We start from the raw sequence: 24,875 nt of genomic DNA, 5'->3' as shown, positions 1-24,875 counted from the left end.
TAGGCCAATCCGTATTTTCCGTCTCAACGAGTAATGAAATAACGATACCTTTGTTGCACTACATCAACACTCTCCGATGAAAACAATGACTAACGCAGCGTGCTCTGTGTGACAGGTCTACAGTTGATCCGTTCATTTCTGGTTTTTCAAATTGTTTTTGGGGCGACAGCACAGATTAGTCGCCGCCTGCTGTTATGGGAAACGTTACTACGCTCGCGCATGCGCAGAACGTACGCTCCACGTCGCCCCCCCGCTCGGTTTGGTGTGTGTCGGAGGGCTTTTTTAGGAGACGGGAGCCGACTGATCAGTCCGACTGCTTTTCTGCCGACGGTCGGCCGTCGGGTTGGTGTGCAGAGGCCTTTAGAGTGAGACATTTTATCCATCTATTTTTTTCATGTAGTTCTTTGACAGAAAATAACAAATGCATTGCCAGCCCTGTTGCATTTTGTGTATATAAAAGAAATATCATGGAGTTGATTATGTTAAAATCCGGATGAAGGATTTTTTCTTTCATTTTAGGGTAAATCAATCTTCTCTTCACTGATCATAAACGCTTCACTGCCTCCTAATTTCCCTGCTTAAAATTCTTCTTAGAATAGAATAAAATAGAATAGTACTTTTTTAATCCCCATGGGGGAAATTAATCTGCATTAAACACATCCAAACACCCCATATGCAAACACACAGTCATAAGCTGCAGAGGCCTGAGGGCACATTGGCAAGAGCTTGCATCTGATCTTGACTCTGACAACCATCTGGCCAGGGATTCAAACCGGAAACCTTTGGGCACTAGTCCGCTTCTCTTACCACTGGGATACCTACCACCCAGGTTTCCCACCTATTATTTATACCAGCCCGCAATAAGCCTAAAGCCTAAAGCCAGTCCTGATTAACAATTTTAGCTATGTTTTATATACACAAACATATATATAGAACATGCCCACATACAGTATGCTGTTCTGCTGAGCTTTTATTACTGTGTCTGAGATATTTTAAGATGTGTTTTATAAGTTAGATGAAGTTCTAACTCACCATGGTTTATATTAGCCCATGTGTAGGCGTGCGTCTGTTTAGAGGACGAATGTCTTGGCAGTATTTGCCCTGAGACGTCCGCCAACATGTTGAGTAGTTGGAAACAGTCATTGTGAGCTGCAGCATCCTTTGGCGTTCTAAAGACACAAACCAATGAGAATGGAGAAAACATAGCAGTGGTAACAGGAATTGTGTTGTTCTTTGCTCTTAGATCTTAGATTGTGTGTTTGATATTATTTTATCATTAACTATTAACCACTCTAATGTCTTTATTCTGCAAATTATTGTTTGTCCGTTGTATTGAGTGATGGAATATTTGGGCTAATTTGCCTCTATTACATAAACCTCTTTGACAACTCAATTAAATGTGCTGATTATCTTTTAAAATCGCAAAAATGACTTGTGTTTGTAGCTGCCCTTGTCATTGTACTCTACTACAAAGATTAAAGTCTCTTTCAAGTGCCATTTTTTTCACCCATATTTGACATTTTATGTAACCACAGTAAGATCCTTGTTTTTCAGCATGAGAATTCCACGTAGACTTTTAGATGATCTCAAGCAAAAGGTACAATTCACTCATGTAACAGCTGTGCAAAACTAAGCGAGTGTTAATAAAGAAAGAAAATAGTGTATCAGTGTTGAGTATGTGCAGACATTCAGATTTGTGTTGCAAGAAATGATAAAAAGCATTGTAAAAGCATGCATCTTTTAGTGTGTGTGTGTATAGGTATGTGTGTTTGTGTGTTTTGAACATGATCATGATTGCAGTCAAGGCCAAAACAGATGTTAGGTATTAATGAGCCATGTCCCAGCCCTTCATAGATGCTGTGTGTGTGTGTGTGTGTGTGTGTGTGTGTGTGTGTGTAGGTTTATATTTGTGTATGTGCATGAACTTGATAGGGTTCCATCTGTTCCTCCACATTAACTATTCACCGATATTAATCTGAAGACACTTTAAATGTAGAGCTGTGTAATTTAACCAGTTACAATAGTGTCTGTCTCTATGGCATAAACCCTCCTTAATCAAGCTCTTTGTTTTGTTTTTTTACCTCCTTATGCCACTGTTTTCACATCCCTACCTGCTCTCCTGCCAATCCTTCCTTCTGCTCCTATAGCTCCCTTCGGTCTGTGTAGATTTGATTAAGACTGATTTCATTTGACACATGACAGATTTTTGCAACAGCAAAGCCAAGAAGTTACAGTGTTATTAAAGTAGAATTATTTACTTTATAACATTTGTCATTAGTTATTATATTTTATTTGAAATGGAATCAATTTCTCTTGCAATACCTTATCTTAATCCTATATGTTTGAGGCACACTGCATGACTCCGTAACGAAGGGAAAACAGGTCACATATTTAATAGAAAATATGTGCAAGTGCCTTCCCTCCACTTCCCATCATCCCTCCTTCCCTCTTCCCTCCAGTTCAATGACAAGGCCTCGTATGCATCATGCTTTGAGAACCTGGTGCAGGCCAACGTCCGCAACAAGAGGATGCTGAAAGATGCTGTGCAGAACATCACCGCCAAGGGTATCACCAACTACAGAGGCGGCTTCGAGCTGGCGTTCGAGCAGCTCGCACAGGTAAAGTGCCAGTGTGTGGGCATGCGTGGAGGAATATCTGTGTGGCATCTGCTGTGGGTAACATAAGGTTGTGTTTGTTAGTCTGTTGTTTAATTATTTTATCCAACAATGTCCCTGGTAATATGCAGACCAATCCAGAGGCTTGATGAAACCCTGTGAAATCTACTTAACAGTTTGATATAATTTATGTTCATTTAATTTATCAGTTTCATTCAATTATATTAATTAAAAGAATGAGGGAAAACAGGCCACACTGGCAACTCAATCCCAACGTAACAGTAATGAAGAGTGAGTATATGTCGACCTCTGGTGGTTGTTTAAGACATTGCAGTTTTTTGTCAGTACAAGAGCTCATTTTTTTCTTGCCATCCTCTGTAACTGCATATGTGTAAAGAGCCATTACACTTAAATTCTTGTTGCAAACACTTTCTGCAGCTTCTTCCTGTAACAATAAGAATGTGTGCTTATTCATTTTCTTTGGTTAAATAGTCTTTAAAATACAAACATTTTGCCTTTATATCCCCTAGATGAATGTGTCAAGGGCCAACTGTAACAAGATTATCATGCTCTTCACTGACGGAGGAGAAGAGAAAGCAGAGGAGATCTTTAAAAAATACAACCCTAATCAAGCGGTAGGACTGTAAACAAGATGTTCAGAGAGTAGAATACAGCAGTCTTTGCTTTTCACCATGAATCTTGTCTGTTACTGACTTTCTTCTCCTCACAGGTGCGCATCTTTACATTTTCAGTGGGTCAACACAACTATGACAAAGGACCAATACAGTGGATGGCCTGCACTAATAAAGGTATGACGTTGCAATTGAGCTTTGGTCTCCATGTGACACACAACTCATCAGATATCTCATGTGTATTCTACTTATTTTAAAAGATACTTTAAAGGGTGCCACTGTAAACTAAATTACTTTAAAATGATTGACAGGTTCGGGTGCTCTGGAAAAACAACTGATAATGCTTTCTATACTGCATTAGTAATATAAGGAAAATGTTGACTATTTCATTTGTTGTGGGCTTGCCTTCATTTTACATGATCAAAAACTGTACAGAATGGCCCTTTTAAGTTAATCTCAAAGTTTTCTTTTATTCAACCAAAATTAAGAGGTGGATGGAGTGTCCTTTTCAGTGCAGTTCTAATTTGGGTTAGATAGGTTGTCAATACAAGAATAGTAATTTGTGGCAGCTTTGTCTAGCTAAATACATAAAGGATTATGTACTTGCCTGAGCTGATTTTCAGTAGTTGGGTCTAAATAAATCTTTCTCACACTGGATGTTAGAATAAACATATATCTCTGCCTCAGGTTACTACTATGAGATCCCCTCTATAGGTGCCATCAGGATCAACACTCAGGTAAACTCAAATTCACCCATATAGCACTACCATGGCTCCACTTATTTGTCCATGAATACTCACTAATTTACATGTCTTTCACCCCAGCTCAAGCTTAACCAGTTGTGTATTTCTCCCTCTTGTGGTGGATTGACTGATGTGCATGTAGCAAATTCATTCTCAAACGTTTTTCTTTTTTACAGGAGTACCTGGATGTTTTGGGCAGGCCTATGGTTAAGGATAACAAAAAGGCGAAGCAGGTTCAGTGGACCAACGTCTATCTGGACGCACTGGTATGTGTTATAACAGACACCTGATTACACACAAGTTTATACAAAGACAGAAAACACTTCAAGACCAGTGTGAGAAAAGACAGTGTCATTTGTAGTCAAATGTAGAGTTCTGCAAGAATGAGAAGAAATCTGTTTTCTGTCAGATGAAGCATTTCAGATAAGTCTCATTTAATTATACTAAACATTTGCTGTTTGTCATCCTGGTAAACTCAGCCTCAACTCTGTTCCAGCAGTGTTTGTGAAACGGACAGAAATGCTGCATCAGTCTTTTTTTTGTGGTGCCTAAGCTTCTGTCAAGATTAACTTTTAGGCGACAGTGTAGATAAGAAACCAGTCTGGTAAACTCAGCCAAATGGTTTGGATACTGTCATCCATTTACTGATAACATGCTGTCAACTTTTGGGACTGTATTGACCTTGACATTATCAGAAATGTCTCTGCCTTTTGTTATTGGAAATGGGATAATTTCAAGCTGTAGCTGTAGCGGTTTTTTAAATGACCCAGTGACACCCATGAGATATGAGTGGTGTCAGTGTTGGACAACTTTTTATTGATGTTTTATTAATTTATCAGATCACGCAAAAATTAATAACACTGAAGTAGTCTGTGAATTTATGCCATTAACAATTATTTTGCCCTGCATAACGTCATGTGTTGTATGTTTCATCTTCCAGGAGCTTGGCTTGGTGATCACTGGAACTCTGCCTGTCTTCAACAAGACCAACACAGGCTCAAAGGTAGGCAAAAATGGATTATCATGTCACTCACTTCATGTAGATCCTAATTTACTAATTTATTTCACAGACGCGCTTGTCAGTCCTACCTTTTTATGATATATATGCTCATTCCCCAGATTGTTTCCTGGTTCACTCACCCAATCTGTCTTCTGTCTCATTCATCTAGTATACAGTTGACTTTACTGACTAAATTTACTGTATGTATGACACTTTGACCCCATGGGATAATTGAAGTCTGCGGTTTCATGACACACCATAATGTTTACCAGACTAAAAAAAATAAACATACCGCAATAGTCTCAATTATCTTTCCTTACTTTTATCCTCTTTCTTGTGGCTCTTCCTTATATCCTTTGTTGGCGCTGAGGTCCCTCAAAGCTCTCCCACGTGCCTCCACAGGAAGAGAATCTGGGATGTCATAAAGCAAATATCAAAAAGAGATCAAACCTGCAGAGCAGAGAGACAAATGATCCGGTAGCTAAGTGCTTCAAGATGAGTTTACATGTCTATCTCGACAGGCTCAGGGTTACCTACACTATGGCTGGAAACGAAGGCTGGAAATGCCTTGTCAGTGACTCATGGAGGCATGTAAAGCTTTTGGGAATGAGACTTTCCAGATTTCTATTGCAACCCATTTCCTTGAAATCATTCAGAATGCACAGAGGGGCTTGACTCATCCAGAAAGAACAACAAGGACTCAAAAGTGGGTCTTACCGTGACTCTTTTTTCCCCTATGGTTTTGTCTCAGAAAGCACAGAAATTTCAAAACCAACTCATCTTGGGAGTTATGGGTATAGATGTCTCCCTGGAAGATATCAAAAGACTGACGCCGCGGTTTACGGTAAGACCACACACTACATAAATAAACACAATTAAAGTAGTTATCTTATTTGGTCCCTGGGTTCCTCTGTTCTTAGTTTCACAAATATCTCCCTCTCTATTTCTTTTCTCCTGTAGTTTGGACCAAATGGCTACTACTTTGCCATCGACCCCAATGGATATGTGCTGCTCCATCCTAATCTCCAGCCACTGGTAGGCCAAATCACTGGACCATTATTCAGAGAAACCAGAAGTTTTCTTTTTCTGTGGAGAGTCCCGTCGCATTTGCTGAAAGCCATTAGTTACGCATTAATATTGGTCAAACTGGCAAGAAAAACACAGCTTTCCAGATTGTAAAAATACTTTTCAGACTGAGAATACATAAAAATTCTTGTTTTAGCAACCCTTACTTACTTGTTACGAAATGCACCTTTGCGGAAAGATTCAATATATCTGTTGTCTTACATAACAAATATGATTTTAGCATTGTACTGACATAGCACAGCATCTCCACTGCAGATACACTGTTAGCTGGAGTCACCACACTGACTTTGTTTGTATTATTTGGCTGACTTTGCGGTCTTTTTAAAAAATGTCCTGATTACGTGGGTCCATAATGATGTTTGTTGAAACGCAGCAAGATGTTCCTTGTTGACCTTTGAAATATGCACTCATCTTGTAAATTACGTTTGCACAGATTGGTCACAGATGATTGCAAAATTCAAAAGTCAGTGTTAACAAATAGATGAGTGCATAATTAGTTCCATCTTCAAGGCTCCAAAAAAAGAATCTGTTTTGGAAACGCAAGACCAATAACTGATGCGTACTGCTAAATTTTTCTCCTTTGTACTCAAAGCCCACAAATTCTAAATTATGGTATGTATCACAGACTAATTGCTTGCATTCTGTGTAGACTGCCAAGTTTCATGAACCTGTAACACTGGACTTCCTGGATGCAGAGCTGGAGAATGAGATCAAAGTGGAGGTTTGCAAAATGGATTACTCCCAACTTTTTTAATTCCATGAGCTCATATCAGATTCAAAAGCATTGTAATTTCGGAATATATCATGATTAATTTTGATTACTTTTACAAATTCATTAATAAATAAATTTTGGGTTATTTGGTTGACAGATAAGAAGAAAAATGATCGACGGTCAAACAGGGAATTACACCATATCGACACTGGTGAAATCCCAAGATGAGGTAATTTTGTAATAAAAGGATGTTGGAGTCCATGACAGTTATAAACAGATTTGCTTAGAAAATGTAACATGTACTGACCAAACTGTTGCCCTCAAAGCGTTACATTGACCTAGGTCAGAGGACGTACACGTTTGCGCCAGTGAAGGGGACAGATTACAGGTAAATATCATATGTTAAGTATGTCTCGTGAAGCGATTAATCCATTGCATGTTAAGTACTTTTTTTGTACCAAACCTCAGTCCAGAAAGAGAGGAAGTCAAGCTGCTTTACACTGTCAAAGTTTGCAAAATGTTTATCATCATTGCGTAAAACCTTTTTGTTGTAATTGAGACTGGAACTGGACGGTGGTGTTAAGTTCAGGATAAAATCCAGGCTCAGTTTAGAGTGTTCTTGGTGAAGCCATGAGGGGCCAGTGTTCACAATTTATGTGTACTATCTGAAAAATTCCTGCTAAGAAATGCTTAACAGGACTTACTGACAGATTTGCTATGGTGCAAAGATTTTTTCTCAAAGCAAAGAGGGAAAATGTTTTTAGTGCGTTTTTACTTGTGAATTGGTTGGTTAAGCAAGATGTGTGTTCTTGCATTTAATGTCTCAGACAATGAAATGCCTACTTCATTCTCCAAGGCAGTAAAACAAAAGTACGGATTAACAACAATTCTTGCAAAAACATTGGTAAAACCACAAAATAATTGCAGAACATAAGCTTAAAGTGATGTTTATATAAAATATCCAATGCAGATAAATACTGTTATGATACTTTGATATGAGGTTTTTTTGTGTGTGTGTCCTCTCTCAGCCTGGCCCTGGTCCTTCCTGAGTACAGCATGCATTACATTCGGGCCAACATCGGCGACACCATCACCCAGGCAAAATGTAAGTGCCATCTAAATTAGTTCAATCTCTTGTGCCATTAGTTCTTCCACTCAGTAACATTACCTTCCATTTATACAGACAGTGGACAAATGTTGCTGGACTGCTAATGTTCTCCAGAGACATTATTGCTCTCCATGTAAGGCTGAGAAACACTTGCGCCTCAGCTTATGGTTCCTATCCATCACTTATAGTGCCCCATGCTCATATACATACACATCCATATACATTTACACCACCCCTGCATGCCCTCCCCCATTGTGTCGCTATGGCAACACACACCCTCAGTTGTGGTGCTGTTCAAAGTTTTTGTTGCCAGACAGCGGGACGAGTGGCTCCAGTGTCCCCTTTCACACACATAGTACTCATCAATTAATTTACTGCTCTGTACCTCACTGTGTGTGTTTGTGTGTGTGTGTGTGTGTCTACAAGTGTCTGTATGTGTGTGTTCATCCTCAAGTCTATTGGATACTATATAGTGGATCAGAGGTTCCATATGTGTGGCGTTGTCGTCTCATGTCTCTTTTGAGCCCTGTCTGTTCCCACTAGTAAAAGATGTCATTGACTCATAGTGTTACTCAAAGGACAGTTTTATAGTGTGTGTGTGTGTGTGTGTGTGTGTGTGTGTTCACTGCAGTTAAGATGGAGCCATCCCTGGTTAGTGTCTGTCCCTTTGTCTGTATGTTTGCTGGTCTGTCTAGTTGCACTCAGTAGCCAAACGTGGGCTTTAAAGAACGTTTTTGTGGTTTGGTGACAAGTTAGACAACCCTATGGTTTAGTATGTAATAAAAAATGTTTTTATATTATTACCAACCACTTTCCAAAGCATATCATCATACATGTTAAGTATAATTTCCCACCTTTAGTCAGCAACTGGCTACTCTTTACAGAAAAATGTGAAAATCAACTGCCAGAGACATGAAGCTTGCTTGATATTGGTAATCCATCACAGTGAAAATGTCAGCACCTTTGTTTTGTCTTGCAGAGTTTCATAATTCTCCTTGGTAGTGCTTCTTAAGGTTGTTCCAATGTCTAATGACATGTAAGGGTTGGCTTGGCACCTGAATGGCAATTTATGAAACCAGTGGATTAACAGGACACATTTTTGGTTATTTTGCCGTGGTTGTCATTTTGCAGCTGGCTCTGAAATCTTGACTTATTTGTGACAAGATAAGTCAATACCATCCCTCAAAAAGCTAACAAGCTAACTGTGGCTAAATGTGGCCACTACTTACAAGTCATTCACTCTCTCACTAACAGAGACAGTAAAAACTTTGACAATGTAAAGATAACAAAATTCAACTTTCTGCAAGTTGATTTTCACACTGATATGAAAAGCAAAGAATTTATGCTTAAATGGTTCAAAAAATAAGAAAAAGAAGTAAAGTGTACAGTTTATAATAGTTGTAATTATTGTTAAAACATGGAAACCCAGTGATGGGGCCATTTTTAATATGAAGGCTTTCTCACTAATCATAAGTGTAGTGTATACACTGCTGCACTCATATTCACGTGTTAGTGTGTTTATATGTTTAAAACTGAGCCTACACTCACACAAATGTATTTGTCCTTTCTGTGAGGACATTGCATTGACTTGCATTCAATCACTGGAGTCTTACCTTAACTGTAGCCATAGCAACTACAATGCCAACAACTCTAAATCTAACCTTAACTTCAACCTTAAAGTCTTGACCCTAAAATTTAATTAATAATCTAGTAAAGACAGTTTTTGTTCCCAAATAGAAGGGAAGTCCCCCTAAGATGACTTCATGAGCATTGTCCCCACAATGTCATTAATAAACACATACAAACACACAAATTCATACAGCATATCTTACCCTAATTTACCTCAAACATCCCTTGTATCTTCCACCTAACTTACAGGTTAAGTGTTTTGTACTTTGTATACAATATTCTTATTCAATGTCCATTTGAATAAAATATTGCGTAACCCTGTTGGCTTGTTTTTTCTTTACTGCTCTCTTTTCCAATGCCCACTTCCCTCTCCTTATCTTTTTATCCCCCTCCTGTTCTCATGCCCTCCTTGAACTCTTGACCATTCCTGGTGTGTTGGACCCCCTTCAGCGTTTGTGGGCAAGTATTTTCCTCCTGTGCTTTACCTCATAACCTCTGTCCTCTCACACTACTAGCAGACTTTGGATGTAACTCCACTTCTAACTCACTTCATCATATGTGGGGACTCACAAGCACAGAAGCATTTTGTTTTCATTATCTGTTTTTTTTTTTTTTAGTGGCTTCTGATTAATAATGACAATTTTGTTAACACTGAATCAAGCTGGCATCTGCTCTCAGAAGCAGCGCTTCGCATGCAATGCGCGCCCACACAGTGTGTCACAGATGGTGTGTGTATGTCTGTGCGCGCATGCATGTATTTAACCCCCACCTGTTCCAATGGCCCTCAGATGTGGTTTTGGCACTAACCCACTGTAGAAGGAAGGACAGGATGTTTGCATTATTAAAAGGTGAAGCCATAAAGGAGAAAGCTGTGAGTCTGCGCCCAAAACATGAGTTGGTGCTTTTCTTTGTTTTCTTTATTTTCTCTTTTTTTGACTCACTTTGAGTTTTACAGCCTTGTTAAACAAATCCTAATGAAAGACAGGGTCCCTCTAACACACTAAGCTTTGTATACTCTGTTTGTCCTTCTGTGTGCTTTGTCATCATTTTTGTCTTGTTAGTGGTCATTGAATCAAACATCTCCACGGCACATTTTTAAGCTCTGTGGTTCAACTGAAACTGAAGCCCAATTTGTGTCTGTTTTATATTATATAAATATAATATCAATTTAAAAACCCAAGTGGACATATCATATCCCAGTTCCAGCATCTATTTGTCATGCATTTGTTAAGTCTATGCAGGTTCTTGACTTGCATGTTCCTATCCATTCACATTTTGGAAGGATTGTAGCTGCATGTCTTAGATATTATATTGATTCAGTTATTCATAAAACTGGCAGGAATGTCATCATCAGTGTGAAAAGTCGTGCGAAAGAGCAGAAAATATAAGACGTTGTCACTCCCCAAATCTCCCTGCTATCCATCATTACTAGATACTTTGTTGGATTAGTAAGTGGTGACCGAATATCAAAGAAAAAGCACATGGGTGCAATTATATCCTAATCATGACCACCAAAGAGGACAAGGAGTACAGTATAATCAACTGTCAACACGACATGCTTTGGAGAATGTCAACTGAACGTTAAGGTTAAGAGCTGTGGTTAATATTCCTCAGTTCATTCCTGTGTGCAGTATTGTTATGCAAATACATCACTAAAGTGCAGTCACTCCACAAATTTACTGTATCACCAAAAGAATGCTAATACTAATGCTAAAAACACATCTACATCATAACTTTTAAAGCTCCTGACCACATTTTAAGCCTCTCTTTATGTTCTCCATCAGCACTGTCTCCATTTACATCCAAAGGCCTAAAACCTTTTGTTTGGAATCCAATATTTCTATTCAGGACTCGCTCTGTGAATAAAATATTGTGTGACCTTTGACCCCTGTGGTTTTACCCTGCCTTTTTTTCCCTTTCTTTTCCCTCTCGTCTTTTCCTCCCTGGGGGATGATTCTCTCGTTCGCTCACTTTCTCTCTGCTGGGATTTTTTTCCACTCCAGGGAAAAATGGCAAGTATTTTTTCCTTTACTTTCATCTCTCTCCTCCTGTTCGTGAGCCTCGTTGGTCCTTTACCCAGCATGTCTGGCCAAGTCTATTCTGGTCCTTCTTGTTTATACCTGATGTTTAGCTCTTTGTGCAAAAACTGTATTCTTTACAGTGCTAGATTTTTGTAACTTTTGCTTCAGTTAGTCCAGTTTTGTGAGTTATAGTCCTAATTTCCCCACTTCCTGAGTACTGAGTACCTACGTAACTCCTACCTTTACAAAGCTACCTTACATTTTAACTAAATATCTTAAACTTAGGACCTTACACATGTGTGGCAATGTTGAATATGTGGAGCAATTGTGATTATTTTTCTGCACAGTCTGCCAAGAGGTCCCTGTAGGAGTTCTCCCACCAATAACAGAGGAGACTCTGTTATTGGTGCACTGTTAAATATTCAGCAGGTGTTACATTCTGCCCAGCACCATCTGCATACAATAGTTACTTCAGTTTAATTTTAAACTGTCTAATATTAACCTGCATGAGAAAAAAATTCATAATGCTTTATACCTTTTACCAGTTTCTGAAAGCCTGCTGGCGGACAAGTTTGATGAATATGGCTATACATTTATTGCACCAAGGTAAGAAGACATGTAGTTTATTTGGATTACATTTTTAGATTTAGATATAAATTTTGTTACTTCTAGCATGATGACTATAACTCAATACAGAGGCAAACTTCAACCTTGTCAATCCCTTTTTTCTGCTTACATTTCTTCACTATAATGTTCTTATTTTGACCACAGAGTGTACTGTAAGGACTTAAAGCCACCTGACAAGAACAAAAACAACACTGAGTTCCTCATGGAGTTCAACAATTACATTGACACAAAGACTCCAAACCATCCCTTGTGTGAGTATCAAAAAAATAAGAAATGTATTCTGAAATACCTCTTTCCACCTAACATGCTCCTGGTGCCATCTACTCCAAAATCAAAACTTTTCTACTTGATGTTATGGGACCTCATTCTCACACCTATTAACATATCAAAGAGCTGTGAAGCTTTACAGTATCTGCTATAGTATGTATATGTGACTGAATCTGCAGCCATCTGGCTTGGCATTAAGGTGTGCATTGAAAATTTAATGGAAAAGCGCCAACCAAAACCTATTCCCAGAGGTCTCTCTTTCCAGTGAAATACAGGTCTGGCTGTTTGGTGTGCATGACCAGGCAAAGCTTTGTGATGTAGAACCCCTGTGTTCGTGTTACTCATTTGATGCTAACTCTAAAAGTCTGACCATCACACGCCTGAGTGCACATGTGTGAGGCACGTCGGCTTAGATGTGACACATACACGCTCGCACACGCACAATATTCACCAGTAATATGCCTTCCACACCCCACCTATAGCCGCTCGACCTCATCCAATTACTGTGTGTTTGTGAGAAAGAGCAGGACACGTCAGGCCAGGAGCACGAGAGGAGCAATAAAACACAAATCAGGGGCCAGTGGACCTTCTCCCAAACATCTGACCAAAGCATTAACATCCTTGCCATTTCTTGCATACACTCATTGATATGCATCACTCACTTTGCACACAAAGAGAGTAAAACAAAAGGTCCCAGGATATTTATAAAAGATCTCCTTTAAGTTTAGCTTGACGGTTTGAGTTTGAGAACTTAGTTCAAATATCTCAACATGATCAATCCAATAAAACTTTTCATCCAATTGAAATATTACTTTCACCGTTATTAGCTGCTGGTTTAATGGAGTCCATAGGGAGTTCAGAAGGGGAGAGAGAGGAGTATGGCCCATGTGGACTATTGGTGGCTTGAGTATCGTTACACGGTTTACTTGGTTAAGCCACTGCAGTGGCGAAGAAGCTGAAGTACATTAGGAATTCCTGGGCTGCCTTCAATAAAGGATCCCTAATGAAAACCACTGCACAAAGAGGGAAGGTGGGGTAGGGGGGAAATAAAGTGTTACACCAGCTGTTTTCTCTGATGTGTGTGGTGTGTCATAAAGGTTGGAGGAGGTGGTGGGGGTATATCAACGAGCCTCAATGTTAATGGACTGAAGCGCGTCGTCGGAGAGTTCAAAGGGATGGGCACGGCCCAAAAATGGGCGAACGGCTTTTATCACCTGTTATGTTTGTCATGTGGTCTTGTCGGATGTCTCAAAAAATAATTTGTTACACCTATACAAACCCACCACTTACACCTTGTCAGCATCAGGCACATTTATCTATAATTTTTTGTGAATTTAAATACGTTTCATTGTAACATACACGTACCATATAAGGTGTCTATTTCGATCTTGTTTCACAAGACAATTTTGAGATATAGCCTTTTCTTCAAAGACCCATCCTCTGTGAAAAAAAATCCCCTCTGTCTGTCCAATTGGTTCTATTTTGTTCCTTCAATTTTTATTGCATTTGGACCTTTTAGGTGCTTGTTTAGCAGTCTATGAACTGAGGCTTATTCCCATGTTGCACTCAATTTGTAATTCGTTTTGGATGCCTAAAAGGTGATGTTAAAATATTCCCAACTTTTTTGTGCATACTATCTTATTTTTCTTTCTTGTTAGTTTTTTTCCCTCACATTATTAGTCCCCTGTTAGCCATTAATGCTCCTCGGGCATTTATCCCATGTTTTCCAGTATATTCCTGTTACTTAGACTTTTCGGTCAAGTCTGAAACATCTAAAAGGACAACATAATCTCTGAGACACACAAAACTGACAGTTAATTTACTTCAACTATTTTTGATCATGTTAAGATCTCAAATCACCCAGCTGAACTTAAACTTGAAGCAGACACACAAATTGTATTACTAACCCTAACCCTAACATATTGAGGCTCAAGTGATGTTTTGCTGTTTAGGTAACGTGGAGCTGGTGAACCGATTGCTCCTGGATGCTGGCATCACCACGGAACTCCTCAAGATTTGGAAAGAAAATGAATTGCAGTAAGTGAAGCACCAAAACTTAACCAACGATGTATTTTTTTGATCCAGCAAAACAAACTGAAATGTGGCATCAGTTATTTGTTACTTGGTATTTGGTGATGAAAGTCCAAGTGGAAAAACTGAATACAGATGGCTAAAGTATTTCACCATCACCAGTAAATGTCATGCAGGCATAAAGCACATTCCAGATTTTTGTAACTGTATGTTTTATAGCTTTATCTTCTCTGCTTGTCAGGCATGGTGTCTTGGCCAGATTTGTTACCACCGATGGAGGGATCACACGGGTCTACCCCAAAAGGTACTTGTCAAGCTCATACGAGAAGGGGGTTGATTTAGAAGCATGGGAAGGAGTAGATAATATGTTCAGGATTATCTGCTAAAGAATAATGATGTGGTCAGCTAAGAAAGCCACAGCTTACCCATGAAGGTGCTTTATATTCTATAAATAACATTTTGATCATTCATCCATCCTCCAATTGCGGCTTGTTCATGTCTGAGTCATGGTGGTAGCAGGCTAAGCAAAGGCCATAAGCCCTTATCCCTATATCCCTAGCTACTTCTTCCAGTTCCTACTGGGGGATCCCAAGGGTTTCCTTGGCCAGAAAGGATATATAATCCCTTCAGCAGGTTCTGGGCCTCCTAGGGTTTTCTCCTAGTGGAACCTGACTGAAATACCTATGGAGACATTTAAGGGACATCCTAATCAGGTGCCGAAACCACCCCAATTGGTTCCTTTAAATGCAAAGGAGCAGTTCTCCGAGCTCCCTCTGGATGTCCTAACTTCTTACCCTACCCTACCCTTACCTTAAGGGTGAGCCCAAACACACTAGAAAGTAGAATGACAGGTAAATAGAAAGCTTGATCTTCATGCTTGGATCTGTCTTCTCATTGACAATCCAGTACCATGACCGGTGGTCTGGTAGATGCTGCAGGCTTCCTACATGTCATAAATCATCTGCATAAAAATACATATATACTTTAGCATCATATTGCAAGTGGAAGCATATAAAGAGAAAGTGCAACCAACCCAATGGGCCCTTGAGGTATCCTTGAGGGGAGACAACTTGACTTGTTGAGTTTTGATAATGGTATTGTCTGTGTGTGTGTGTGTGTGTGTGTGTTGTTTTGTATAAATGTGGTTGACAGTGCTGGACTTTCTTGGGAAGAAGATGCAGAGACGTATGAGTCCAGTTTCTATAAGCGAAGTTTGGACAATGATTTGTACATCTTCACTCCAACCCACCTTAAAGAGAACAGTGAGTAAAAATGTGTGTGTTTGTGTGTGTCTGTGTCACATGTCTCAGTGTGTATGCACATATATAGATTGTTGCCTTATTTTTTTTCTTTCAGCAAGTGATGACTCAGTCCTGGTGAGCAGAGCAGTAAACATCGAGATTAATGATATCACACTCAAACCAGCTGGTAAGGGCACACACACTGACATGCAAAGAGAGAGATGGGGTTGTATTTGCACATTTTTTGAGTTGTATCTCTCACTCTGCCACCTACATATAAACTCACTTACACTTACAGCTATGTGTCTTATTTACTCCTATAGCTATAACCCTATTAATTCCTTTATATCTTCTGACACATACATAGATAGTCTCCTATTTACAGGCTGCTACTCCTATTTTTCCCTCTCCCTCTGACATAATACACACAAACACACACATACAAACCACACATCAAGTTGTCTGGTCTCCTGTGATCCTTGGCCAAGTTTGCATTTTCTAAGTTCAGAGAGTAGAGTTGACACAGAGGTCCAACATGATGTAGGATGTCTGGCTTTTTTGTTTGATCCCAGTGGTCGGTGTGAAGTTGGACATTAGTGCCTGGATGGCGAGCTTCATCAACACCACGCAGAGGATGAATGTGAGTGGATTATATCTGCATGACACATACACACAAGGACACACACTTGATCCAGCCTATGACTTTTCATTTATCTATCTGCTCTGCTGTATTTTCAGTGCAACGATGAGATCTGTGGCTGTCAACGGAACGATCCGGTAAGAAGTTTAATTGCATATTTTTAAGTTTTCAGCTACTTTTTATGGATAAAAGTCATGAGCATGCAACACTGGTTTAATCTCTATGTGATTCCAGTATATAGACTGTGTCATTCTGGATGACGGGGGCTTCCTGGTGATGTCCAATCAAGATGACGATATTGCGAAGGTGGGCTTTTGCATTGTACTCTTACTCACAAAACTAAAGAACAAGCCATTTAAACTCTGATTCTGCAGTGTCAGAAAGAATAATAAAATATTACTGGTGTGTCTTAAACTTTAGTAACACTTCAATTAAGACACATTCGCTAGTGCTTTATAGGTCAGGTATAAGTTATTTCAAATGTTGGGTAGTGAAAAATCCCATCGGTTTGTTAATTAGTAGTAGAGTTTTTATATTACTGAGTTATAACTATGTATAAAGCATTAGTAAATTATTGATTAACCATTAACAGGATGATATTGATATTAGCTATAACTTCTTCATAAAGGATGCCATTTTAGAAAGTGGAGCTGAATTTATTTTACGGTTAATTACAACTTGTGTGTTTGGTGCTTAGTGCAGAAGAGAGCAGAAATGGATGTTTGAATGTTTTTCCAAATATCTTGACATTGTGGATTAATCTGGCAAAACACTTTTTTTTAATAAACAAAAACACCCAATTCAAGGTCCACTAACTAGCCTTATCAGAGCTTTCACCTGCATCTCATGATCTTCATCAGCAAATGGAGTTTATCACTCCCAGACTGGGAAGGATCAAAAGCATGTATTACCACCTGAAATCATGTCACATGATGACAACTTAAAGCAAACCCCATGCAATAAACCATTGCTTTCAAAATACCATTTGTTCTGTATGAAGAACTCACAGCACCTAATGCACAGAAAACTTCTATTAAATCTTAAATGAGGCCCAGTTTGACTTCGTAGTATTTAACTGTGATCAGCCAAACCTGCTGTGAACCTTCAATCAGCCTCAGTTTGCCCTGAACAACCCAAACAAAAACCAAATGAATGAAGCCACTCAAACACAATTTGATTTCACCCATCTTTACACACACAAATACATATAGAGTAAGCACACACATTTTTCCCTTTGCCCTATGCTAAAAGCTAAGAGCAGGCCCCTGCAGTCATCTGAGTAAATGTTTTTTCATGCGGCCTCGACTCCTTCCTAATCAAGGCTGGGTGTGCGCTGGATAAATCAGTCGCCCTCTGAAGTTTGGCAGCAGCACTAAAACCCAGGGGCCTGAGGCCGTGTTTGGAGAAGGCTGTGTGCCCTCAATCATATTTCCTACAGGAGCAAAGTTTCTCTCTCTCTGTAAGCTTCTCGCTTTCTCTGCCGCTTTATGTCTTTCTCTCTCCAGCTCGTTCCTTTTCTTTCTCTGAAACCCTCGGGGAGTCTGCAGCCAACAGGGCTGTGACTGTTAATTCATTATTTGTGTTATTGCGCAGAGAAAGGAGAGACGGCTCCCTTTACCTTATAGATTGGAAGATTTATATATCCTTTGGCTGTTAGACTAAAGAGGAATGGATATGTGGAGGACGCCTTGTTAACGGTGACCTTACAAAGTGGAAGGAAAAGGGATAGTTTGCATTTCCTTACGCACATTGCACTTCTTTCAGCACACACACACACACACACACACATCGATGCGTACTACGTACTGTACACACTCCCTCCTGGGTACACAAGTACTTAAACACTCCCATGCACACGGTCATGTCACACCTCTGAGATGCCGAGACAAACTACTTCCTCTTAGTAGGAATTTATGGCTGCCTGGTGGACTGTGTTAATCAGATTATACTGAAGTCCATCATCCTGGTTTGAGGGAGATTTACTGAGTGTGTGGTGTATGTGCATGCGTCTGTAAATTCACTGTGAATTTCATTTTCTTCACATGTATACTCATTGACTGTTTTTGTGCATGTGTTTTACATAGATTTAACAATCTAGAGTTGACAGTTTAAACGTGTTTAAGTGCTCTGTAAATGAAACCCTCAGTCAGTAACATTTACATTCTATAATGTGCATTTTAAAGGTGCTTTACTCATGCAGAGGGTTCAAACATGTCTGGGACTGCGTACACTGATGTGTGTTCATGAAGTCTAGTATGTTTATCTGTATGCTTGCATCTACTGCAAGCAATGCTCAGTGGTTGGAAGTTATTTAATGTGGTCTAAAGAAAACAGACTTACAAGAAAGTAGAAAGTAATATCTTTATTCCATAAAACTTTGGCCATTAAAGAAACATCTCATCTTTAAGGAATAGTTAGACATTTTTGGGAAATACATGTATTTGCTTTAGTGACATGAATTAGATGATGATGATGTCTGTACAATAAATATCAGGCTTTCACAAACAGCCAGTTAGCTTAGCATCAATACTGGGAAAAGCTAGCAGGGCGCTGACCATTGTAACATTATTGGTAGCGGCTCTTAAACTTAACCAAGGATAAAATTGACAATGCACAGGATTACGTGCTGGACTATTTCTTAGCCCAGAGCAATAACTTGGACCTGCAATCTCTGCTGGCTGTATGGCGCAAATTTTTATTACCTCCTCCTTGTCCTTAGATTGGGCGGTTCTTTGGTGTTATCGACCCGATCCTCATGAAAAATCTGGTCAACTCGTCCCTGTTCACCTTTAAGAAGACCTTCGACTACCAGTCACTCTGTGACCCCAAGAAAGAGAGCAAGGCGGCTGCAGGCCTGCGATCCGTCTACGTGGTGAGTTACATAAGCCAGAGACCATTCACACACAACCTACCACACTCACACACACACAGAGCGCCACCCACATGTGCACACCCGCACTTACATGTTCACACATTTTGATTTCCATACATATACATTTACTTATTTCCCTGCATGAACACACGGACACATGCAAGTACACATGCAGCCATTCGTAGCCATACCTGCTTGCTCCAAACTGTCACACACATGCACACACACAAACCTTCACTCACCAGGGAGCCATAAATCTGGATATAGCAGATGAGAAGGGAAGCAGAGGGTATGGTGAAAGCGTTAGAGTGGGAGTTGCAGTAACAGTAACAGGATTAGGTGGTCTAGCGTGCTTGGCTAACACACCAAGTGATGTAGAAAGAGGCACTGTTTTTCATCACTTACAAAACATATAACTCACAGTGAAATGACGCAAACATGTCCGCTGACATCTCAGTGTTACCAATGAATTTCTCTTAGATGCTGAAAGGTCATTACAGGTAGCGGTTAAGCAGAGGTAAAAAGTAAGATTCAATTATTCGTTGGTATTTACAGATGCAAAAATTCCACTCTCCAGAAGACAATTGAAACCATGTAATTTCCCACAAATGTGTACATCACACTTGAGTGAGCAAGGTGAGATGAAAGGTACAGACATCTTCTGATCAAAGATGCCGTCAATAGATGGTGATGCCTCTGACACGGTTAGTTAAGACTCCTTGATGACTCAACACGACATCAAGTGCAGAGAAAGAATACAGCAGTGATTCACCAAAACAAGGCCCTCGCATGCTAACCATAATCAAAGCAGCATGTTGGGTCTTTGATTCAAACCGTGTGCTGCTTTGTTTTCTCACTGGCTCTTTGTTTACATATTTATGCCCGCATCTGTTGGAGGATTGTGTTCTAATTTCCTTTGAGAGGGAAGAAAATAAAATCTCTGGCTGGACCTTTGGTCTTTGTGCCTAGCAGAACTGGACTGTCTGCAGCCACTGTAAACCCAAGCAGGATGTTCAGATTGGGTCAACAAGCTTAAAATGATTTGTCAGAAGATTATTAAAGACTTGATTTAGTCCTTTTCTGATTTTAATTCTCATTTTGTCTGTCCCTCTCAGCCTACAATTGCAGATATTTTGAATTTAGGATGGTGGGCGACAGCTGCCGCCTGGTGAGTCCTTTTTTTGTGAACTCTTTCTAATGTGGTTAGTGTTTTTTCAGATGATTAATAACAAAAATATACATTATAAAAGCCATTATTTTAAGTCCTTAAACTCAGATGCTAATGGAAAGCAGGCAAGGATTTGTTCCTTCTCTTGATTTATTGACACATTGGCATTTAATTGTTTGATGTAGATTAAGTTCCAATGAATCCAGACATTGTTCATCCTTTGTTTTTGCTCTTAGGTCAATACTGCAACAATTACTGGTCAGCATCACATTCCCTAATTTCCTGGACGCAGGTGAGCTCCCCTCAATTTGACAATTGAAAAGAATAGTGCTTTAAGGTTTGTTACAATATTGAGCTACCTCTGGACAGCCCAAATGGCCTCATTATGGAAACACAATAGCAATAGATGCTCATTTTTAGTTACTTTGACAAGGCCTTAAGAGATACTGAACGCACTAATTCCAAGCTTTTTCTTTATCTTGAAATTCTAGTGCAATACTCACCACATGCCAAGAATATGTAGTTAGTCACAATATTTTTCACAGGAACAGTTGCATGATCATTCATCGTCAGAGGATTTCCTGTGTACAAGATGTTGCTCGCCAGACATAGACCGTGCAAATGTGGAGTTGCTTGTGTGCGATAAAAAATGTGCTATTTGAAAAATACAGATTACCAACAGATCCAAAACAAAATAATAAGTCTCTCTTTGTTTACAGTTGTATATGCCATGTGATGAAGATGATACTTGTTAAGAGATCAGCTCTCTAAATTATGAAAAAACACATTTTCTGACGTACTTACTGGTATCGAGCTGTGCGGATTAAATCTGGATTTAATTTTTCCAGGTTTTGAAATATCTCCCTCTGAGATTTCTTGCGCCACTTCAATGGCGTCTCCCGACAGTTGACCTCAAATTATCAGGACTATTTTTTCAGTACAACCATAACCAGCAAGTTACGCGTTTGGGAAATACATGTTGCTGCCTTTTTTAAATGTTCGCTTTGTGTCATTTTAAAAGTTAAAGTCAGTTAAACAATTTGAAGTGTGCACAGAAGAAGCACCTACGAGGCAGGCCCTGTATGACCATGGGTTTGCTCATCTGTTCACTATGTTGTTTGTTCATGTTGTTTGTCCATTGCGCTTTTTTTTTTTTTTTTTGCATATACAAAAGGGATTCACGGTATGTGATTTTTAAGCACCATAAAGTCCCAAGAGCCCCCAAAAGAGAAATCATCTTGTGCACCTGGATATATAGTAGGAGCCAGACAGCCAGCTCAAGCTTAGTGCATTCTACATTTACAATGGAGTAGCATGGTTTTCTCATTGTAGTGGCTATTAAGTCAACAGATGCCCTAAGTAGTCAAACATAACTAAATATTAACAATGTCATGTTTGAGTCTCACTCCTGTTCACATGAATACACCTGAATGTTCTTGTGTGTCCTTCCGCAGCCGAGATGGATGATGAGCTATCAGATGCCATGCTTAAAGAGGTCTGCATCACAGAGCAAACTCAGTACTACTTTGAGACCAACAACCTGTCTTTCAGAGGCAATATCGACTGTGAAAACTGCACCAGGTGAAAAGATCCATTCCTCCATATAGTGTACATATATGCTCACAGAGTATAGTTAAGGTCCAAACACTTACCCTGACTTGCAGTGATTTGTTTTTTAACCATGAGACACAAATGAAGTCCCCAGAGGTGGCACTAAGAGAGGGCTGTAAAAATTCACATGCCATGAAGGTGAAGTCAATTCACTAGTGTGGACCACCGTCTTGGCATGTTCGTGTGTGTGTGTGATTGTGTGTGTACGCACGCCATTTTAAGGCCCCCTCGTGCCGGCTAATGGAGTGCCTGCCCGCATGCCGAGCGGCACTCCCGGACATTAGCTGCACACACGTTTCTTTTTAACGACCACCATAAAAATAAGCAGAGAAAATCATTTGTGCACCAGCGACATGTGGGTTTCAGTAAAGGTCCCGGAGGTGGGGTGATATGGCAGGTTTGTGTCCCCTTAGGAATAAAAGCAGTTAGGAGACTTGATAAAGCCATCCACAGTGTGCTTTTCATTGTGTTAAAGATTACAAGGTTTCCAGGAATAATTAATGTTCTATAACACAGCAGACTAAAATCAGTGTCTTCCTTTTATTGCTTTCTGGTTAAATGTTCAACTTCTCAGTGAAATTTTATCTCCATCTTTCCTGGACTCTCGCCCATGTGTCAGCAACTTCTCTTGTGTCTCTTGTGTGTCTGCTCCTCTCCAGGATCTACCATGCTGAAAAGCTGCCCAAGACGAACCTGGTCTTTATCATTGCTGATGCAAAACTCACCTGCTCGTCCTGTGACACCAAGCTGTTAATACAGGATGAACAGCAGTGTATCCTTTTACCTAACGCAGCTGTCATCTGGCATAGAACATGAACATTTGATTCAGTGAACAGATGTTTGATTTGTTCAGTGAAAATGTTTTTGACAAGATAACTGTGGATGAACGCTGATGTACTGAAGCTACTGGCAGGTATTTTCACCACTGACTGCTGAAAGGGAACTACTCATTACTCACTTTTCCCCTCATTTGCATCTGAATAATGAGTGAGCATTTCCACAGTAATTGACATTTAAAATGTTGCCCAGAATTCATGAGTGGGTCTGCACTGGGTTTCACTCTGTCTGTAAGGCAGATGGTAGTGTGGAATAAGTCTGCTGAGTAGCTTATAAACAAACCTATGATGTTCTCTCAGACACAGAGGGCTGTGGTCAATTATATATTAAGCTCCTTGGAAAACACAATGCCTGAGAATAATTGCCATATTATTGAGGAATTGAGCAATGTGCTTGAAATCCGAAAATAGACAACTTGCCTAAAGTTTTAATAGTGCTTACACAACTTCACTGGATCTGCTTGATTTGAACATTAATATAATATATCCTGGTTTTTTTCCACATTAATCAGAATGTTGTTTTTAATAATTTTCCATGGGGTAAGTAGTGTCTACTGAAAAGAGGCTATTTCTTGCTGCTATTATTAACTCAGAATCACTCAGAAACTGTGTTATGTTCCTGACTTTACTCATGCAGCTGATGGTCCTGATCCCTGCGAACTGGCTCACAATCCTCGGTACAGGAAAGGGCCCGCCGTCTGTTTTGATAGCACTGAAAACGTAAGTTTCTTTCATCAAACATGGACTGCTTCTGGTGGAGAACAATTTGAACTTGACATGTTCTTGCTAAGGGTGCTCTGTGTAAGGTTTCATGTATCGTTGCTGCTTTATAGGTCTCATAGGAGTTAAAGAAGTTTGCAGAAAATCCAGCCTGAAATCAGAAAAGCCTTTAAAATTAAAGTGTGTGCCCCGAGGCGGAAATTATTTAAGTTTGTCGCCAAGGACAATTAAGGCCTGGTTACAGCTCGCAGGACAGAGCCTTACTCAGTACTTATAATAAAACAATAATTAATCATCTGTAGATCTAAACCTAATATGTTTTTGAATACACTGAGGTAGGGCTGGACAATTAAAGATGGAAAATTACGTAATTCTCAATGAAAAGGATTGTCTGAATCTGAGATGATTAAAGCTGTATTGGTTGATATTTCATGTTTTTTTTTTTACATTTTCAAGTTAAAAAAACAGAACACTGACTTCAGAACTAGTTATGGTTAAGTCGTCAGCAAATCGTGCCTATTTACACATAAATTAGCATCAGCTGTGTGTATCTGGCCACCTGACAAATGGGAGTCAAATATTCACTCTCCTTTTAGCTCTGTTTTGGTTTTCATTAACTACTGAGGGAAGTAGTGCTCCTTAGCTGCTAAATGCTACACTGTTCACCAGCTAGTCGCTAACTTTGACTGTCTGCTGTTTGTTGCTGGATGGATAGCATACAGTGGGTTTATCAGAGCCCTTTTTTTCAGTAAAAACAGATGCCTGCTGCTGCTGAAAACAGGATTGATGAGAGCAGTGAACCAAAACAGTAAAGTTGCGGGCCGTAAAACCAAAACAATGAGCTGAAAGTTGTTGAAATGCTCTGTAGAGCTGATTGGAAGTGCAGAGTCAGGTGATAATTCTCTGTGGGTTTGTCACTACAGTCGACCCCTTTCACATCACACATAGTCATTTGATCCATTGTTATTTAAAAAAATTTAATTAAAAAGATTATAGTATCTTTAAACTGAGAATCTACAAAAACCAGTGACCAGACTGTAATAACTCAGGACAAACAAATCATAAATTAATTACCATGAATGAAGGAAATATTGTGCTATGAAGTATTACCACATTTTATCATTACATTTAATATTATCAAGGTTAATTTGATCATTTACTTCAGCATGAATTTTAGTTTGTATCAACCAGCCCTACCCCCAAAGTGCCTGTTGTTAGGAGTATTTTTTCACATCTTTTTTTTTTATATTATTCCTTCCAAATGTATACTCCAGATGAAACAACTTGATCTGTTTTGACATTTCACCTGGAAAAAA

The 24,875-nt window shown here is 39.4% G+C and overlaps 1 protein-coding gene across 1 annotated transcript in view; it reads left to right on the top strand.

The window, feature by feature from the left end:
* Nucleotides 1-24,875, top strand: part of cacna2d1a (calcium channel, voltage-dependent, alpha 2/delta subunit 1a) — an 85,402-nt gene that overhangs the window by 55,200 nt on the left and 5,327 nt on the right. The window contains exons 11-39 of the mRNA XM_035674351.1: nt 2,460-2,618; nt 3,146-3,250; nt 3,346-3,424; nt 3,935-3,984; nt 4,167-4,256; nt 4,931-4,993; nt 5,742-5,834; nt 5,951-6,025; nt 6,726-6,797; nt 6,946-7,017; nt 7,115-7,176; nt 7,817-7,893; nt 9,976-9,984; nt 11,529-11,537; nt 12,092-12,152; nt 12,318-12,424; nt 14,393-14,477; nt 14,713-14,775; nt 15,624-15,733; nt 15,828-15,899; nt 16,285-16,352; nt 16,451-16,489; nt 16,587-16,658; nt 19,072-19,224; nt 20,340-20,392; nt 20,629-20,684; nt 21,847-21,973; nt 22,663-22,775; nt 23,477-23,559. Of these exons, the coding sequence (XP_035530244.1) occupies nt 2,460-2,618; nt 3,146-3,250; nt 3,346-3,424; nt 3,935-3,984; nt 4,167-4,256; nt 4,931-4,993; nt 5,742-5,834; nt 5,951-6,025; nt 6,726-6,797; nt 6,946-7,017; nt 7,115-7,176; nt 7,817-7,893; nt 9,976-9,984; nt 11,529-11,537; nt 12,092-12,152; nt 12,318-12,424; nt 14,393-14,477; nt 14,713-14,775; nt 15,624-15,733; nt 15,828-15,899; nt 16,285-16,352; nt 16,451-16,489; nt 16,587-16,658; nt 19,072-19,224; nt 20,340-20,392; nt 20,629-20,684; nt 21,847-21,973; nt 22,663-22,775; nt 23,477-23,559 (2,277 nt within the window). The remainder of the gene's footprint in view (nt 1-2,459; nt 2,619-3,145; nt 3,251-3,345; nt 3,425-3,934; nt 3,985-4,166; nt 4,257-4,930; nt 4,994-5,741; nt 5,835-5,950; nt 6,026-6,725; nt 6,798-6,945; nt 7,018-7,114; nt 7,177-7,816; nt 7,894-9,975; nt 9,985-11,528; nt 11,538-12,091; nt 12,153-12,317; nt 12,425-14,392; nt 14,478-14,712; nt 14,776-15,623; nt 15,734-15,827; nt 15,900-16,284; nt 16,353-16,450; nt 16,490-16,586; nt 16,659-19,071; nt 19,225-20,339; nt 20,393-20,628; nt 20,685-21,846; nt 21,974-22,662; nt 22,776-23,476; nt 23,560-24,875) is intronic.

Source organism: Morone saxatilis, unplaced genomic scaffold (genome assembly GCF_004916995.1).
Source record: "Morone saxatilis isolate NCDOM2014 unplaced genomic scaffold, NCSU_SB_2.0 Contig10, whole genome shotgun sequence".
NCBI classification, from domain to species: domain Eukaryota; kingdom Metazoa; phylum Chordata; class Actinopteri; family Moronidae; genus Morone; species Morone saxatilis.
The sequence above is the reverse complement of the archived record's forward strand: the minus strand, read 5'-3'. Positions and strand labels throughout refer to the sequence as shown.